Source organism: Octopus sinensis, linkage group LG9 (genome assembly GCF_006345805.1).
Source record: "Octopus sinensis linkage group LG9, ASM634580v1, whole genome shotgun sequence".
Taxonomy (NCBI): Eukaryota; Metazoa; Mollusca; class Cephalopoda; order Octopoda; family Octopodidae; genus Octopus; species Octopus sinensis.
In genome coordinates, this window is record NC_043005.1 from 83656296 (window position 1) to 83675715 (window position 19420).

General features: G+C 36.9%; 1 protein-coding gene across 2 annotated transcripts in view; it reads right to left on the minus strand.

Annotated features, from left to right (window-relative positions):
* LOC115215808 (dynein heavy chain 7, axonemal-like) overlaps positions 1-19420 on the minus strand; it is a 177725-nt gene that overhangs the window by 101444 nt on the left and 56861 nt on the right. For both annotated transcript variants that reach the window (XM_036506057.1, XM_029785114.2), the window contains exons 20-29: positions 17690-17963; positions 14931-15037; positions 14133-14331; positions 13364-13717; positions 12174-12283; positions 10224-10392; positions 8957-9059; positions 6948-7075; positions 4953-5165; positions 777-1010 (exon numbers count right to left, since the gene is read on the minus strand). In XM_036506057.1, coding sequence (XP_036361950.1) covers positions 777-1010; positions 4953-5165; positions 6948-7075; positions 8957-9059; positions 10224-10392; positions 12174-12283; positions 13364-13717; positions 14133-14331; positions 14931-15037; positions 17690-17963 — 1891 coding nt within the window. The remainder of the gene's footprint in view (positions 1-776; positions 1011-4952; positions 5166-6947; positions 7076-8956; positions 9060-10223; positions 10393-12173; positions 12284-13363; positions 13718-14132; positions 14332-14930; positions 15038-17689; positions 17964-19420) is intronic.

The window sequence follows — 19420 nt, forward strand, 5'->3', positions numbered from 1 at the left end:
TCAGATCCATTCAAAAAGCTTTGGTCAGCCTAAGGTTATGGTAGAAGGCCCTTGCCCAAGGTGCCATGCTGTAGGACTGAACCAGAAACCCAATAGTTGGGTAGTGACCTAACCACACAGCCATAAATATATATAATATTAGTAATCCTTTCTATTATAGCCACAAGGCCTGAAGTTTTAGTGGGAGGGGACTAGCTGATTACATAAACCCCAGTACTCAAAATAATTAAAATACTAATGGTTTCAAATTTTAGCACAAGGCCAACAGTTTTGCGGGAGAGGAGTATGTCAATTACATTGACCCGCAGTACCTTACTGGTACTTATTTTACCAACACTGAAAGGATGAAAGGTAAAGTCAACCTTGGGCAGACTTTGAACTCAGAACATAAAGACAGATGAAATGCTGGTAAGCATTTTGCTAGCCTTGCTCACTGCTTGAATGATAATAATGATAAGCTTGTCGTATACAGTGTTCAGCTGCTCTACAGCTCATCAGGAAAAGAGCAAAAGAAGGGACAGAAAGAATGTCATACGTCAAGACAAGTAAAGGAAGATGGCAACAAAGGCTGGAAGTAAATGTATAGTACAGAGAATAGAACACAAGAAGACCAGTATGGGAACAGTAAAAGAGTCATGAAAAGAAAGGGTACATTAGCATGTCAGGAGCAGTGTTGACAAATTTAAGGGAGCATGGAAACGACCATGACAGCAAACAAGCAATGCAGGTAGTTTATTCCATACAGAGCATGATATAAAGACAAATTAGTTGTGTACCTGTTGAATCTTCTGCAAGAAATATGGGGTACATTGCAAATTGAGTTTTGTGCAATTACTCTGAACTGCTTCATTGAAGATCTCATAGTCTGGTGAAGGAAGGGTCACACTAGGGAACAAATCTGAAGTGATGCCATGGAATAGGGGTAAGTCATGGTCCAGAAATTTTGGTAGGTTCACATCTGTTATAGACCGAAGCATCAGGATGTCTTCATCTTCATCTGGGTAACGAAGCTGAATTATATTGGAAGAGAATGGAGAAATGAATTTATTTAGTTGTGATAACAAACCAATAAAATACTGATTTCTAATATAGATACAATATTACAAACTCTTAGAAAGGTGAATAATTGATTACATGACCCACGTATTTTACTGGTATTTTTATATAACTGAAAAGATGACGGGCATGGTCATCTTTAACAAGATTTAAAGTCAGAATATAAAGGGACGTAACTAAATACTACTACATGCCATTTTCCTCGAGTCTAGGAAATTTATCCCCCATGAGCAATAACCCCCCACAAGGACAACGGATAACGATTTAAAACTTTTTAATATACTAGCACTATCGCCCGGCGTTGTTCGGATTTGTTTCGACCCTTTAGAATTGGAATTTTTGAAAAGTAAAAATTTTGCATTATGTAGCTTGTTATTCTCTTTAAGTGAACATTTTTCTGGTCGAAATACACCGAAAAATGGCGACACAGCAGTAAAAAAATCGTAAAAAATTGGGATTTTCATAGAAAAAAAAAGCACCTTTTTGATGTAAATAATTTTTGGTGCTAACATGGTCCAATTTGAATTTTATCTACTACGGAATGAAGAGCAAGCCTTCCTCTATCATACCCTCAATTTTGGTCAACTTGCGCCGCAGGGTCTTGGAGGAGATAGTATTAGTTGAAGGCTACCAAACCTGCCATACACAGACAACTTCAGCTTTATATATATAGATTGGAGAGGGGGTAATTAACCAAGAGGGGTAATTGTCCTAGGGTATAGTTAACATAGGGTGAGAATTGTCCTATTTGACAGAGTGTGGGGTGTAATTGTCCTATGGGACGTAATTGTCCTGATACGGTTTTCCTCACCTGGCAAGCCACCACCATTCATAAACTAAATTTAAACTCAGAATGTAAAGGGGTGAAACTAAATATGTCATATTCTTCACCCCACCCCCTGTTTATCTCACCAGTCCACCATGCTTTCATAGACTAAATTTTTAAACATCAACATTGAAGGTGTTAGACAGAATCATCTCTTTAGTAGTTTCGAATAAATTTCCTGCCATAATTTTGACAAGACACTTATTTTGAAATAAATATTGCTGTATTTCAGTAGAATCATTATTTTTAGCTGGGTCGTTACCATTAGTGACAGTAATGACAGTATTAAAGGCTTGTAGACATGTGGAATTTCGTTAGGCAACCACAATATACTATAAAGTATATTAAATATTTTTACGAGTCAACACCATGTTTTACTCCGTTAGCAGTGCGCTTTACATTATTTTCTTATGGTTATTTCTACAGAAATTATAGCCAGCAATGAATTTTTAATACATTTTGTATCGAGCCATCAGATGTAAACAAACAATGACATCTGAGACAAAAATGGATAACGAGTGTATATGCCATATCTTTATATATAAAAGTAAGGTTGTGTGCTGTCTGTCTCATACGATTTAGATTCCTAACTACTCCCACATTTTGCGGTGCAGTTTAACCAAAACCGGGTATCTTATAGTCGTGATTCATATTGAGCCCTTCTGGGTATTAGCGCGCGTTTACAATGAGTCTACGATTTAAAAAAAAATTTACCATCAATGTATTTTTGGCATATATAAGGGAAGTAACTCTCTAAAAATTTATTATTAAACTCAGAACGTAAAAAGCTACAGTAACACTTCCCCTTTGTGGTTAGCCATATTGAGATAGCTATTATACTTTACATCTCTAAAAATGCTTATATAGTTATTTCCCTTACAAACCCGAGTTTTAAATAATAATGAAATTACTGTATGCAGTGCTTAGGTGCACCACAACTTGTCATAAGTGTGGTGTTGGTGAATCTCAGGAAGCATGGAAGTTTTGAAGGATGCAGTGCTCCGACAACTAACAACTGATGCCGGCAGTTTGTTCCATGCTTCAGCAACTCTTAGCGTGAGAAAATGTTTCCTAAAGTTATGGGAGCTGTGCTATTTTCTGACTTTGTAAACATGTCCACGGGTGTTAGACAGATGGAGTTTGAAAAGGTGCTCAGAGTTATTGTTTGTAAGATGGTTAATAACTTTATGGGTGTCTGCCAAGTCAGCTGCTAGACGTCGGAGTTTCAATGTATCCATGCCCAGGGATGTAAGGCATTCAGAATATGGCGAATACCTGATGGAAGGTATTCTCTTGGTTGCACGTAGCGGAATGGTTTCCAGACGATTAATATCCTGGGCAAGATAGGGGTTCCAGACCGGTGATACAAATTCCAGGTGAGGCCACACCATAGTTATATAAAGCCGCAGATAGATAGCTGGAGAGCGGCTCACAAAGGACTTGGTAAATGATGTCAAAACACCTCCGGCCTTCTTGGCAATTTTAGCAATATGTTTTATCCAATGCAAATCGCTGTCGACAATAATGCCCAGGTCACGTTCACAAGAAGACATTTTGAGATTAGTGTTGTGGAGGGAATAAGTAGACGCTGCGTTTTGTGGGGTTTTGCCCCCTCATCAGCACCTATCTAACCCACACTTGCCTTTGATGAGTGCTGATGAAGGGTAAAACCCTACGAAATATGGCATATACACTCATTACCCATTTTTATTTTTAATCTTATTGTTTGTTTACATCTGACATCTGGATACGAAACAAAATATCAGTGCTGGCTATAATTCCTGTAGAAATAACCTTAACAAAATAATGTAATGGCAGTGTCATTAGGAAGAGATACCCAACCATCTAAACCATACCAAAGCAGATGTTGAAGCACTAATGCAGTCCTCCTTGGACTCACTGGATCTTGTCAAACCATCAAATTTATGCCAGTAGGGAAGAAGAAGATGATGATGATGAGGGGGAGGAGGAGGAGGAGGAGGAGGAAGAGGATGATGATGAGGAGGAGGATGAGGATGAGGAGTAAAATAGGAACCAAAAGGGTCCACAGGTAAAAAATGGTTGAGAACAACTGCTCTAGGAGAAGAGAGCAATATTTCTTGCCCTATTTGCAATCGCTCAGCAATATTATATTCATCTGCATCGTATCTTAATTATTTGAAAGTATGTGCAGGGGACATACTATACAATTTTTGCTCTTCTAAAGAATATTTCATCTGGCTCTCTTGTCTCTCCCTAACAAGCAAACATTGACACACTTAACCTCATCCATTTATATCTACCAACCTTTTGGCGGGCACCCCTAGTTCTATGATACAAAACTGCATATTTTAAAGCGATCATAACTCAATCAAAACCATCCATCATAATTTTACGTAAGAATACATTTAAGTTCCAAACTGTAATATAATAATAATTTCTGATCAAGGTAAAAGCAACTAAGGAGAGGGTTTGCCAATACTATCAACCCTAGTACTTGACAGATATTTTATTTTAAGGGCCCAAAAATGGAACTTGAAATCAGAAAGTCAAGAGTTGGAACAAATGCCCCAAGGCATTTTTCTGTTGCTAAAACAAATCTGCCAATCTCCTGCTTTGAAAACCAATACCATGTGATCATGTGACCAACAAGACTATCAGATGTTGTTACACATTGCTGGTCACAATGCACTTTGCATTGTTTTAGCCTTCAAAAGATGCCACCCTGCTGGCTAGGCAAACAAGCCAACATTCCCTACTCCTCAATCAAAAGGGAGGCTAGAGCAATATGAAATGAAGTGTTTTGCTCAAGAACACAATGTGCTACCTGGTCTTGGAATTGAACCCATGATATACCAATCGTGAGCACAACTACTTAACCACTAGGCCACATGCCTTCATGAAAACCAATAAAGTGATTTAAAAATTAGTTACTTTACAAAATCTCTCCAAAGTCTTAATCAATTACAAACATTAATTGAAACTCATAGATAGATTATTTCATTAAGAAATACAAGTACAAAAATATTAAAAGAAGCCAGCTTGTACAAAACGCTTGATAAAAATATTTTCTTTTGTTTCTTTTCTTTACCTTCAAGTTAGCAGCTGCAGTCAAAACAGATTTGACAGCTCTCATACCGTAATCATAATGATGTTGAGAAGAAAGCTGTTCTGAACATAAACGGTAAGTTGCAACAATCTTTACTGAGAGAGGTCGAGCATTGACAAATCCACAAGAGTAGAGAGAGATTTCTGCAATCATTGCATAGTCTGGCACCATCATAGCAACTGTACGGAACAATGCCTACAAAACATTCAATACATAATGGTTAAAAATCTCAGCATGATTTTTAAGGGTCATGGTAAATATAACGTAGCGAAATCTAGAAAGGCACAACAAAGTCCAGCTATTCACAGTGAAGCCAGTTTTACACAGGAAAATCTAACAATATGCACCAAGGCTCAGCTAGTTTTAAATCACAAACTCCATTTAGCTTCGACCAGCCTGTAGTACTAATTATCCTGACTGATTTTTTTTAATAGTTAGAATAGTACTTGTGATGGTATACATATTAAATTTTGATAATTTCAGTTTGATCTTACAAAAAAAAATTAAAATTCAACATCTTTTAATTTGATGAATTAAAAGCTTGATTCTTTTCATTTTTAAAAATTAAGGACAGAATGCTATATGCACTTCTTCATATTTATATCTAAATGTAAAATACTCATTTAACTTAATATATTTATTTAAAAGAGCTTTAGATTAAAGTACCAGTGTGTATACATATTTACAATGTGTATTCTAAAGTGGAATAGTACTAACTATTAACAGTTTGTCTCAGAAAATTTTTCAAGATTTGTGTAGTAAAAACATAGGATTTAATTCAGAATGCCAGTGGATCATCAGACGCAATGTTTCAATCTAATTCTGTCTCCTCAGTGACAAATACCCTAAACATTTTATTAATTTTGATATAGAAATCAATAAACAAAACATTTAATGGTTTATATGAATGCAACCAGGCTTGGATTAAAATAGCCTTAAATTTAAAAAAAAGGCTTAAATTAACTATCAACACACCAAGCTAACATTGCAATGCTCTCTTTTATCACCACAGTCACATCCACACTTATCCACTATTTATGTTGGCTTACTGCATGCCATCAAAGTGACATTGGGGTACAAATATACAAAGCCCAATATACCCATCATGACTACCCATTTGATAAGAGTAAACCAGGCATATACCTCACAACCATATGTATGTGACATGGTGATCTCATATCAAGATAAACAGTGCATGACCTTGCAGGTGGGGCCCAGTTAGAATTTTTTTCAGGTTGGGTAGCCCATCCCAATCAAAATGTCCCTAGTTAAGGGTTGTTCAAGGATGTTGAACAAAACACCCATGTTACCAGAGGTGAATTATTCAAACCCCCAAAGAATTCCTCACAACACATGGCTATGATGCTCCCCAACTACTTCTGCTTAAGATCAGAGACGCACATATTGTCAGCCATGAAGGGGCATGCTCAACTGGTTAAGGTCAAACAACTGACAAGTGAATCTGTGGTACTGAGCAGAACATTTGCTACAGTCCATTCTTTATGCCAAGACAAAATATGTACATGATGACACTTCCAATCAGCTAAAATCATATCACAGAGAAATAAATTTTTAAAAGCTTTGGAATGCAGTTGAGTACATTTGAGCAATCTTTCATCAGACCAAGTTGAAAATGGTTTCTAATGATTCTGACAATTTTCTAAATTAAAAACTTATAAATTTTTATAATTAAAAAAAAAAGATATGGCGGTGCCCCAGCATGGTCACAGCTCGTGAGCTGAAACTAGAATCAATCAATCAATATGATAAAAAAAATTTCACTAAAGGGAGAACTCAAATCTCATGAGAGAATCAAGATATTCATAGGACATTATAAAAAATATTAAATATCACTAAAGAAACAAAGTTTATATGTAACAGAAACTAATCTTGTTATAAGAGAAATGTCTCCATGGATTTTTGAGTAGAACATACTCAAAAAGAGAACAAAAGAATTAATAATAATATTCACTGTACCTTTAAGTTGTCAGGGAGTTCTGATCGACCAGCATAGCCAGGGTTCATAGTAATAAACACAGAGCACGTGGGATCAAGTCTTATTTCCGTCCCCTCAAATAACAAGGTATCAGACCCTGAATTAATACCTGAAATAGGATTAAAGCTGGATTAGAATGAATATAAGGCTTATGTAAACAGAGAAACATAGCAAAGAGTATCAACTAAAACTTCACAACACAAATACACCCTCACACATAAGTAGACACTCACACAAGTACAACACAAGTAGACACTCACACAAGTACACCCTCACACACAAGTAGACACTCACACAAGTACACCCTCACACACAAGTAGACACTCACACAAGTACAACACAAGTACACCTTCACACTCAAGTAGACACTCACACAAGTACACCTCACACACAAGTAGACACTCACACAAGTACACCCTCACACACAAGTAGACACTCACACAAGTACAACACAAGTACACCTTCACACTCAAGTAGACACTCACACAAGTACACCCTCACACACAAGTAGACACTCACACAAGTACAACACAAGTACACCCTCACACACAAGTAGACAGTCACACAAGTACAACACAAGTGCACACTCACACACAAGTAGACACTCACACAAGTACACCCTCACACTCAAGTAGACACTCACACAAGTACACCCTCACACACAAGTAGACACTCACATAAGTACAACACAAGTGCACACTCACACTCAAATAGGCACTCACACAAGTACACCCTCACACACAAGTAGACACTCACACAAGTACAACACAAGTGCACACTCACACTCAAGTAGACACTCACACAAGTACAACACAAGTGCACACTCACACACAAGTAGACACTCACACAAGTACAACACAAATACACCCTCACACATAAGTAGACACTCACATAAGTACAACACAAGTGCACACTCACACACAAGTAGACACTCACACAAGTACAACACAAGTACACACTCACACACAAGTAGACACTCACACACAAGTAGACACTCACACAAGTACAACACAAATACACCCTCACACATAAGTAGACACTCACATAAGTACAACACAAGTGCTCACTCACACTCAAGTAGACACTCACACAAGTACAATACAAGTGCACACTCACACACAAGTAGACACTCACACAAGTACAACACAAGTGCACACTCACACACAAGTAGACACTCACACACAAGTAGACACTCACACAAGTACACACTCACACTCAAGTAGACACCCACACAAGTACACCCTCACACACATGTGCTACATATACTCTGACAAATGTACATATTAGATCATGCTCACTTAGTCATCTCCTACCACACAAATATCTTACTTAATAGTGAGATATTTCATAAAATGCTTTCAAATTTTGCCACAAGAGCAGCAATTTTGAAAGAGGGGATAAGTCAATTACATCGACCCCCCCCCCCCCCAGTGTTTATCTGTTATTTATTTTACTGACCCTGAAAGGATGAAAGGCAAAGTCAACCTTGGTGGAATTTGAACTCAGAACGTAAAGCCAGACAAAATACTGCCAAGTATTTTGCCCAGTGTGCTAATGATTTTGCCAGCTGACAGCCTTGAGATATTCCATGTCCAGTCCAATGAAAGACAGTCTTAGGGGTCAACAATTTGATGAAATATATGAGGTGAAAGCTGCTGTGAAAAAGTAGGTACAACAGTACCTTTTCAAAACGATTTAAGAGTTGGCTTCAACAGTGGTGTAATGGTGCATCATATGTAATTGAGGCTATGTTTCGTGGTAACCGTTGTATAGAGGGAGTTATTCTATTAACCTGTGTAGTTTGAATGCTCTTTGTCAGATATTAAAAATGTTTGCATTACTTTCAGTATAATACTTTTGTGTGTGTGTGTTTGAATATATGTGTGTATACATACGTGTGTGTCTGTGTACACACACACACACATATCACTGCTTTTCAAGTTGTGAAATTCATCGGAGATATTACAGAAAATAATTTCCAGAGACTTACCTCTTTGAATAGTGAGGATCTGTTGAGCAACCACAGATAATACTTCCAAATCAATTCGATTGAATTCATCAAAGCATGACCAAGCACCACATGAGGCGAGACCCTAGAGAATAAATCAGTCAAATTTAAATAAAAATCAGTAATGTGAAATAAAATTAATAGTTCTTAATACTGGATTTTGTGGGGAGGGAGCAGTCATCGCATTGACTCCAGCAATCAACTGGTACTTAATTTATCAACCCCGAAGGATGCAAAGCAAAGTCGACCCTGGCAGAATTTGACCTCAGAACATAAAGATGGACAAAATGCATTTTGCTTGGCATGTTAATGATTCTGCCAGCTCACCACCCTAATAATAATAATAATAATAATAATAATAATAATAATAAATCAATATTAGCAGATGAGAACGTGTCTCTAAAAGAAATGGAGAAACTTTCAAAATACAAAGACCTGGAAATAGAGGTAACTCAAATGTGGAATCTAAAAGCAGAAACAATTCCTATCATAGTAGGCGCATTAGGTATGATAAAAAAATATTCAGACAAATACATAACAAAAACACCAGGACTTACAAACACATATAACATACAGAAAATTGCACTACTTGGCACTGCACACATCCTACACAGAACACTTTCCATACAATAACCATCAGAGCATCACAACAAATCACAGCACATACCCAAGGCACACAGAGCTGTGCTCGGTAGTGAAGTGAAAGCACACTATAAAAATGAAACTACTGAATGATAATAATAATAATAATAATAATAATAATAATATAATAATAATAATAATAACAACAACAAGAGCACTCAGCACAAACCTCTACCAATTAACCAGAGAGGATTTTAAAAATGAGAATATCTGAAATAAACTCAGCTGCTCTCACAAACGAGAATACTAAAAATTAACCCGACCACTCTCAAAAATTAAGCAAAAAAACAGGAATTAATAATCCAGAATCCTTGTCCAGTACCAGATCGATGCCAAAATCTAATCAGTTTGTGTCAGTCACAAGACCAAACATCTCTGAAAGGATGAAAGTCAAAGTTGACCTCGGTGGAATTTGAACCCAGAACATAGCAATAGGTGAAATACTGCTAAGCTTTTCGTCCAGTGTGCTAACGATTCTGCCAGCTCACCACCTTAATGATGACTACAATAATGATGATGACAGTGATAATAATGATGATGTTGATGAAAATGATGGTGACAACAGCAAATGAAGAAAAATCAAAATCAATTTTAAAATGTGAATGACCTTGAAAAATTTTCCAAGAGCAATATAGTCCAAACCATCTGAACAATTAAAAACAACACACTGTTTGGCTACTGCTTTTGCCAAATCTTTGGTGGTTTCTGTCTTGCCAGTACCAGCTGGACCCTCAGGAGCTCCTCCAAGATGAAGATGGAGGGCACCAAATAAGGTTCTGCAAGAACAAAAGAAAATTTTAAATCAGTTTCATCGGAAACAAAATTGCTTTTAAAAGGTTGTGCACACCTGTCTATTTGTGTGCATGTGTGTGTGTGTGAAAGAGGGAGAGTTTGTGTGTGCGTGTGTGTCTGTCTGTCTGAACAGACAACTGGGAACAGTAGTTTTTAGGGAAATTTAGTTGCTATTTCTGGGAAGTCGAATGACCTCATAGCGGCATATTTGTTGACTCATAGAATTGATTTGACTGGTGAGGATTAGCACTTTCAACCCATGTCTATATTGGGTCATCCCATAAATAATGCAGTTTTTCAATTGCATGAACTTAAAGTTGAAGGGGGGTGGGATAAACTACCTGCATCAACTTGCTGTAAAAGCCGGTAGTAATTTTACTTATTCTTAGTTAAAGTTTTGAAGAGTGTGGTTTGATTTTAACAGTTATTTTTACAAAGCTATATTGGAAGTGACAAAGGAACATATTCAACATATTTTGCTTTATGAGTTCAATAAAAGCAACAACGCTACAGAAAGTGCAAGGAATATTAATGCAGTATATGGGGATCAGACAATAAGTGTAAGCCAGTGTCAACGGTGGTTCCAGAAATTCCAAGCAGGAAACTACAGCCTAGAAGACGACCTCATGGAAGATCTGTAGAACTCAACAAGGACATCCTGCAAATGCTGATGGAACAAAATCCAGTTGCAACTGTTGAGAAACTGGTAGAGAAGCTTGGATTTGGTCATTCTACCATTCATCTATACCTGCGTGCCATTGGAAAAATCAGGAAATTTGGTCAATGGGTTCCTCACAAATTTTCTAAGTCTAATTCCATGCAGAGAGTGAATGTGTGCTCTTCTTTGCTGTTACATCTCATGAATGAACCTTTTATGGACCGAAGAGGGACTGGTGACAAGAAATGGGGTCTCTATAAAAATGTCAAGTGCCAAAGACAGTGGGTAGGGAAAGGAGAAACATCGGCACCCACCCAAACCAAAGAATGGCAGCGCTAGAACAAAAACGACCATCTTTGATTTGAAGACAAAAGATGTTCTCCCTTGAGGATAATACTTGGCCACATACAGCAAGGATGACATTCCAAAGGCCGGAGCAGTTTGGATGGGAAACGATACCCCACTCACCATATTCAACAGACATTGCCCCATCTGATTATCATTTATTCTGCTGTCTTCAAAATCCTTTGGATGAAAAAAATATGAATTCTGTAGACAAGATCAGAACAGTACTGGAGGAGTAGTTTTCATCACAGACAAGTGAATTTTGAAAGAGGGGCCTTGCAAGTCTACCAGAGTGAGATGGAGGAGCATTGTAGAAAACGAAGCAGATTAAAAAAGAAATTTGTTTATCTTAATTTTGAAAACTAAAAGTATAAAAAAAAACACATTATTTATGGGATGACCTAATACTTTAGCGACTGCAGATTTGTTTCACTATACTTTCCTTGAAAATTTTGTTTGACTATACCCTTGAAAAATTAAAAAGCAGACAGCTACATGGCTTTGTATTTACAACTAAAACTAAAGGCATTTCTGGCAGTGAGTGACACATATACACATAACCATATGGCTGTCTGCTTTTGTGTTTTCCAGGAATAAATTCAAACAAAATCACACCTGCTAAAGCATACTTGTAGTTTGAAAGGTTTAGATGTCCAAGTCGGTTATAAAATTTAGTGCCAATGATGGAATAAGAAACGGGATTCTTTAACAGGTTGCAGCTGCAATTTTACCATAATGTAGAGTTTGGTAAAGAAGTCCTACCTGTAGCATCTATCAGTCAAAGGTGTTATGACAAGCCTGCCACTGTTACCAAGGTACTCATAGCCATACTTCAACATTGAGTTAATCATCCGCGTTACCATTTGATCATTCTAATAAAGCACAAATGGAAAAAAAAAACATTAAACAAAAAAACAAACAAACACAAGATATATGTTTCTGTATACTTCATTGTTGTTGTTGTTCATGTTGAGCCTCAGGTCGGATCTATGTAAGAGGGGTTCCGTCCCACCTCAAGCTTTCATACAAGGCATCCAAGGCTGAACTGTTCAATGTGCCCTTCCTTTTCCTTTTCTTTTTTCTCTTTGTTGAGGATGGGTGCAGGCATGGCAGTGAGGTAAGAAGTTTGCTTCCCAAGCATATGGATTTGAGTTCAGTCTTACTGCATGTCACCTTGGGCATGTGTCTTCGACTATAGCCCTCGGCCAACCAAAACCTTTGGTAGGCAGAAACTGAAAGAAGTCTGTCATGTATGCATGCATGCATGTGTGTATGTGTGTATGTGTGTGTGTGTGTGTGTGTGTGTGTGTGTGTTTGTGCGTGTGTGTGTGTGTGTGTTGTGTGTGTGTGTGTGCGCGCGTGTGTATGTTTATATCTACTTGTTTGAATATTATGTGGCTTTTGTAAATGTGTGTCACAGTCATACAAGCAGTGGCATTCATTTCCAATATACTGCAAAATCATGTCTGGCTGTAGAGACATATTACCTTTCTAGGAAACACAAGAGTTTCTTATTTTATTTCTTTATTGCCCACAAGGGGCTAAACACAGAGGGGACAAACAAGGACAGACAAAGGGATTAAGTGCGTAACTGGTACTTAATTTATCGACCCCAAAAGGATGAAAGGCAAAGTTGACCTTGGTGGAATTTGAACTCAGAACGTAACAGCAGGTGAAATACCGCTAAGCATTTCGCCCGGCGTGCTAACATATCTACCAGCTCTACAAGGAAGGACATCCGGATAGAGAAAATCTGCTCCAATAAACTCCATCCAGTATATGCAAGCATGGGAAAGTGGACACTAAAGTGATGACTACAACCATTGTAGAATGCTGTGTAGCAATTAGAAGAAATATGTAGAGGCTTCCTTCTCAACTCATGTATCAGGTCATTCTAGAACTAAAAAAAAAAAGGACAAAAACAAAAGAAAGAAGAAAAAAACCCTACTCACCTCCCAGTAGTATCTTAACTGACTGAGCCACTGGAAGTCTAGTTCACTGCTGACACCATTTGCTACGAGGACTGCAAGGACATCTCTAGCATGGACATCTAAGACAATAAGGGCCTGCAGAGTGACACGGTTCTGTTTTGACAGTTTCCCACGCACTAGTGACACAACCTCTTTGATTTGATCGTTATTCTTTTCCAAGTACAGTTGGAGTGCATCAGCACTTGTCTTGAGTGCATTGTGCACATAAGATGTCCAGTATGATTGACTGACACATAAGACTGACTGACCAATCCATTTCCGAACCCATTCCAGACGGGGAGAAATTTGGTAGTCGTCAATGGCTTCTTTGATTTTCTGAAGGATTAAAACAAAAATAACAAGCAAAAGGGAATCAATAGTGATTGATTGAAAAATATAAAAATTATATGCAATAAAATATATAATCATCAACATTACCAGCATCATTATCCCCCCCCCTTCTCTTGTTTTTTTTTGTTTGTTGTGTAAGTTATTTGGCAATCTCATTAGTACTGGTGGGACAAAAGGCACGGTAAAGTGGTTGGTGCCAGGAAAAGCATCCAATGATAGAGGCCATGCCAAAACTGATATAGAGCTGGGTGCAGTTCTGGGACACTGGATCTTGTCAAACAATCCATTCTATGGCAGAACAAGAAATGGACATTAAATGATGATGATGATGATGATGGTAGTGGTGGTGGTGGTGATAATATAATGCTATAAAGACTATTATATTTATGAGGAAACTTACTTTCCGTACAGAGTTTATCATATCAGATTCTAGTTCAAGTAACCACTTCTCAACTTGACCACGTGCCCTGGCTGTAGATATAATATCTTCCAACTCAACAAGTTCTCCTTCACTGCTTAGCATATGAGTAATCTCCAATATATCTGTGAATGTGAGTTTTGCAATTCCTTCAAAGCATTTCTTCAAATGTGGCTGCACTCTAAAAAACAAAAAAACAAAAAAGAGCCAGATCATCAAAACGGCTTCACAAAGACATGATACAAGCATGACAGTCAATAGCTTTAAGGAAAAACACACACAACAAATGCACTCTTTCAGATGTAGGAACAGAGGAAAACTCCACCTTCCTTTTCTGCTCGAAATGGAGACACTTCTTATCTTTATCTTTATCTTTATCTAGTTTCAGCTCACAAGCGGTGGCCATGCTGGGGCACCGCCATTTGGTGTTGCTACATGATTTTACTTCACGAATGCTTTTTAGCAATTGCCATTTGGTGCACGAGAGAGTTCGATGCAGCTGCCTGACCATTGAAATGACTTCCTCAACATCAAATGGAACTCGTAATTGCCAAATCTACATATACTCAACCAGCCTACATTTTCCATTAATACAAAAAAATGTTGCCTGGTTAATACCTTCAGGCAGGCGCAGATGGGGAGAGAGAGAGATTTAAGCAAATATCAAGCATTTGTGCCACAGACTTGCAGCAATGTCAATATCAGTAAAGAAAGCAACAACCCCATGGCCATCTTCCACTAATATTCTGTTCTGTAATAACCACAATAAAACAAGCTAACCTTGTTGGATCTTTTGTCTCAGACAAGATTTCCAGTAGTTCTTCATTAGACAAAAAGAAAAATCTTGGGAAGTAAAGACGCTTCTTTTCCAAATATTCATTTAGTCCCTGTAGGGAAAATAGATTAGACATTGAGTTACATCATACCAAAGATATACAGATTATAAATTATCATATGAACACAATAGCAAAAATCAAAACAATATGGTACATATTCATTCTTAATGCATTACTGTATATAACTATTTCTTTACAAGGGGATAAACACAGAGAGGACAAGCAAGGACAGACAAACTGATTAAGTCGATTATATCAACCCCAGTGCGTAACTGGTACTTATTTAATCGACCCCGAAAGGATGAAAGGCAAAGTCGACCTTGGTGGAATTTGAACTCAGAACATAACAGCAGATGAAATACCGCTAAGCATCTCGCCCGGCATGCTAATGTTTCTGCCAGCTCGCCGCCTTACATTACTATATATTTGAATGTGAATCAGTGAGAAAGTACAAAGTAGATGGTGATAGATTAGTCATGTCTGCTATATTGAAGTGGGAGTTATAACAATTCAACATTAAGGATTACAACAATGAATTTACAGTGAATTTGCTGTTGTATTTTGTCTATGGAGAACCAGATCCATCACCAGACTTTGGTGCCTGGGGGTGCTTCAGAATAATCTGGGTGGGTACTAGTTTGTAATAATGCTAAAGCAGAGTTTCAAAATGAGTGCGTCACTGTAAACCTGAGGGTTCACCATTGAATAGTGAGGGGGAAATGCAATCCAGTACATCCCCTTAGCAACAAGCATGTGGAGGATAACTTCTCTTTTCAGATAGTGTGTGTTCACAGCACACTCACTTCACTGACATAAGGGGACTTTGACACACTGCAGTATTTCAATCTGGTTGAGGGCTGAGTCTTTTTAGCCAAAACTACCCCAGATCAATGAATCTAAACAAGAATGGTGTCTCTTGTTCATGGAACTCAGCAAACAAATTTTTTGCTGATGTGCACTGCTGTCTGCTAAACTGATAATAAATTATCATGTGCATGGAGAACAGTGAGAATCAAAACAATGATATATATTTATGTTCATTCTTGATATGTTCTGGCAGATTCAGATGTGAAGATGGAAATTGCTGTTGTATTTCATCTTTGGAAAATAGCTTCTCTTCTTTTCAAAGTGTTGCATGGACGCCCCCAGACGATGAAGTAGGCTAGCCCAGTACGTAGATATAAAGGGAGAAGTCTAGACGTCAAGGTAGACTAGAACATTGTAGAGTGGAGTAGAGTTGAGTAGTAGAGGCATCCGAACGCGCAACATAATACAAAAAATGTATGCTCACAACACACTTGATAATTAACATAAAGGGACTTGAAACACCACAATGTTTTGACATGGTTATGTCTTTTCCATAATATCAAGGAATCTAAATAAGAAATATGGCTCTTGTTTATAGAATTCCACAAATAAATTATTTGCTGGTGCATGCTGATGTTTGCCAAATTGATAATGAATCACCATGAACATGGAGAAGAGCAAGAATCAAAAACAATGATACATGTATTCATTCTGAAAGTTATACAAATTAAGTCAAAGCTTATAACATCATTTGAGGAATTTTATGTAGGTGGGGTGAATAATAAAAGTTGTAGATATGAATACTGCTGTTGCTGTTGTTGTTATTGTTTAACCCCAGGTCAGAACTGTTCAAGCAGATCTATAAAGAAAAGCATTCCAGCTATGAGTGTACCATATATGAACAGGACATAGTTTTATCTAGAACTTACATTGGTTTTTTTTTTCTAGATATTGTGGATATTAGGGTACTATTTCCAATGGATCAAGCATCCATATAGATGCTCCCTTACAATTTCTAACTGAGGCACAAAGCCATAAGCTTGTAGAGCGGGCATAATGAATTAGATCCACCTCGGTATTTGATTGGTTTTTATTTTATCAAACCTTGTGAGGACATAAGAACAGTTGACCTTGGCAAGGATTTGAACTTAGAATGCAAACCAACATAACCAAACACAAGCAAATATTTTGCTGAATATTCTACCAATTCTGACAAATCAATGCCCTTTTTCAATTACCACAAGGTATGAATATTGCATACTTGTTTGCATGAGAGAGAGAGAGAGAGAGAGAGAGAGAGAGAGAGAGTGTGAGTATGTGTTTGTGTGTGTGTCTAAGAATGCATGTGTATTATGGTGTTTCTATAAAAATGCATTAAAGAAATATCTGTACATCATGCATGTATATACATAAAGACATATATGGCTGTAGTACATAGATAAATATGTACAGACATACATATATACGTACATAACTGCATTATACATACATGTATACATATATACATAGATACATATATTACACATGTTCTTCACTATGCAAAGCACTAAACAAAACATGTATAACACACACACACACACACAAAAGCTTCTTCAGCTTTTGTTTACCAAATCCACTCACAAAGCTTTGGTCAGCCCAGGGCTATAATAAAAGACACTTGTGCAAGGTACCATGCAGAGGATCTGACCTCAAAATTACATGGTTGGGGATCAAACTTCCAAGTAAATCTGCACTCATGGTCAAAACAAAAAAAAAATGGAATGGTCACAGATCTTTGACCATAGGCCTGCTAGATCAAAGTTGATCTTGAGCTAAAGTGCAATAACAACAGATAATAAATAAAATAAATAATATATAAAAAAAACAGTGAAAGAAAAATCAAAACGAGATATTTACCTTTTGAATCAAGTCAAGCAAATCATTTGATTTCTTCAATTTTTCTAGAATTCTTTCAATCTTAAGCACAGCCAAAACATGTTTGTCAGCAAGAGCAGATTTCATGATATCACGCCAGTTTTTGTCAACTGTGGTGAACCGACGGCCCTCTTCTGGCATCTGTGACATGATGTCAGGGGAACTGAAAATTGGCTCCAAGTAAAGCCAGGTCACCTGTACTTTTAACCATTCATCCAAGATATCTTGTAAGCGTATCATTTTAAACTCCCAGTCTCTGAATGTTAAAAAAGAAGAAAGAAAAAACAACAAAAGAAAAACAATGTTATACTATAATTCACAGATAAAATATAATGAAAATTTGTTTTGACTAACAGTCTTAAATCTTTCCATATCAATATTTTGTGAATATAGTTACTAAAATAGTGTGTAAAAATTGAACTACTTGTGCTTTGAGGAGATTTTTAAATGTTTGTAGAAATAACAAGAATTGACTAAATATAAAGTTCTCTTTTATTCTTTCATTACTAACAAATATAAACCTTAATGGACTGTGTTGGTAAAATTCACAGCATGTCGTTTGTTAATCTTTATATATAAAAGTGAGGTTGTGTGCTGTCTGTCTCCTACGATTTAGATTCCTAACTACTCCCACATTTTGCGGTGCAGTTTAACCAAAATCGGGTATCTTATAGTCGTGATTCATATCGAGCCCTTCTGGGTATTAGTGCGCGTCTACGATGAGTCTACGATTTAAAAAAAAATTTAACATCAATTTTTCCCATTTTTAATGCATTTTTGGCATATATAAGGGAAGTAACTCTCTAAAAATTTATTATTAAATCTCAGAACGTAAAAAGCTACAGTAACACCCCACCTTTGTGGTTAGTCATATTGAGATGGCTATTATACTTTACATCTCTAAAAATGCTTATATAGTTATTTCCCTTACAAACCCGAGCAACGCTGGGCGATACTGCTAGTGTAAGATAAAAGGAACAGAATTTAAAATTGGAAAACTTTAAAGCTTAATTTATAGCAATCAAAGCAAAGTTTACCTAAATCTGATTATGAAAATGTACATTGATACTTATCAATGATATCATTTTCGTGTTTTCACATCTATGTAAGAATTGTTGTAGAATTAAATATGTGCAAACAGATAAATGAACATAAATGAAAAGTTGAACAAATATAGATGTATTTAAAGTAGCTAAAATTGTTCTGCCGAGGCTAAACCAAAGTTAACATTTAGATAGTAAAAGGAGAATGAAACAAAATAGCAATGTAATAGTTTGTAGATGACTGTTCCTAGAACAAAAATCAAGATGTCAAGCTCATGCTCCCAGTGCGGGTTAATGAAACTGAACAAATTTTCAGTTAATTAATGCAGTCAAAACTAGGTTGCACAGGCAACTTGTTCCTGACTGCATAAAATATTTGATTAGCGAAATTAACACGTGATGATGCTGGATCTAAAATGACTGTCTTGTTGTTAAACTAACTAAAAACAGATAACAGACTACTATTTCTAAAATTTCTGATTGGTTAAAATAATGCATGCAAAACCAGTGAAACTAAAATGCAACCTGCAAGAAGCAAGAACCCCAGAATGATTTAAGCTCAGAATGTTGAAATGTGAACTAAATGCTGAAAGGCACTTTCTTCTACTCTCTACTATTTTTGCCATCTCACAGCCCTATATACTATTAAAACCTAATTAATCTAAAATAA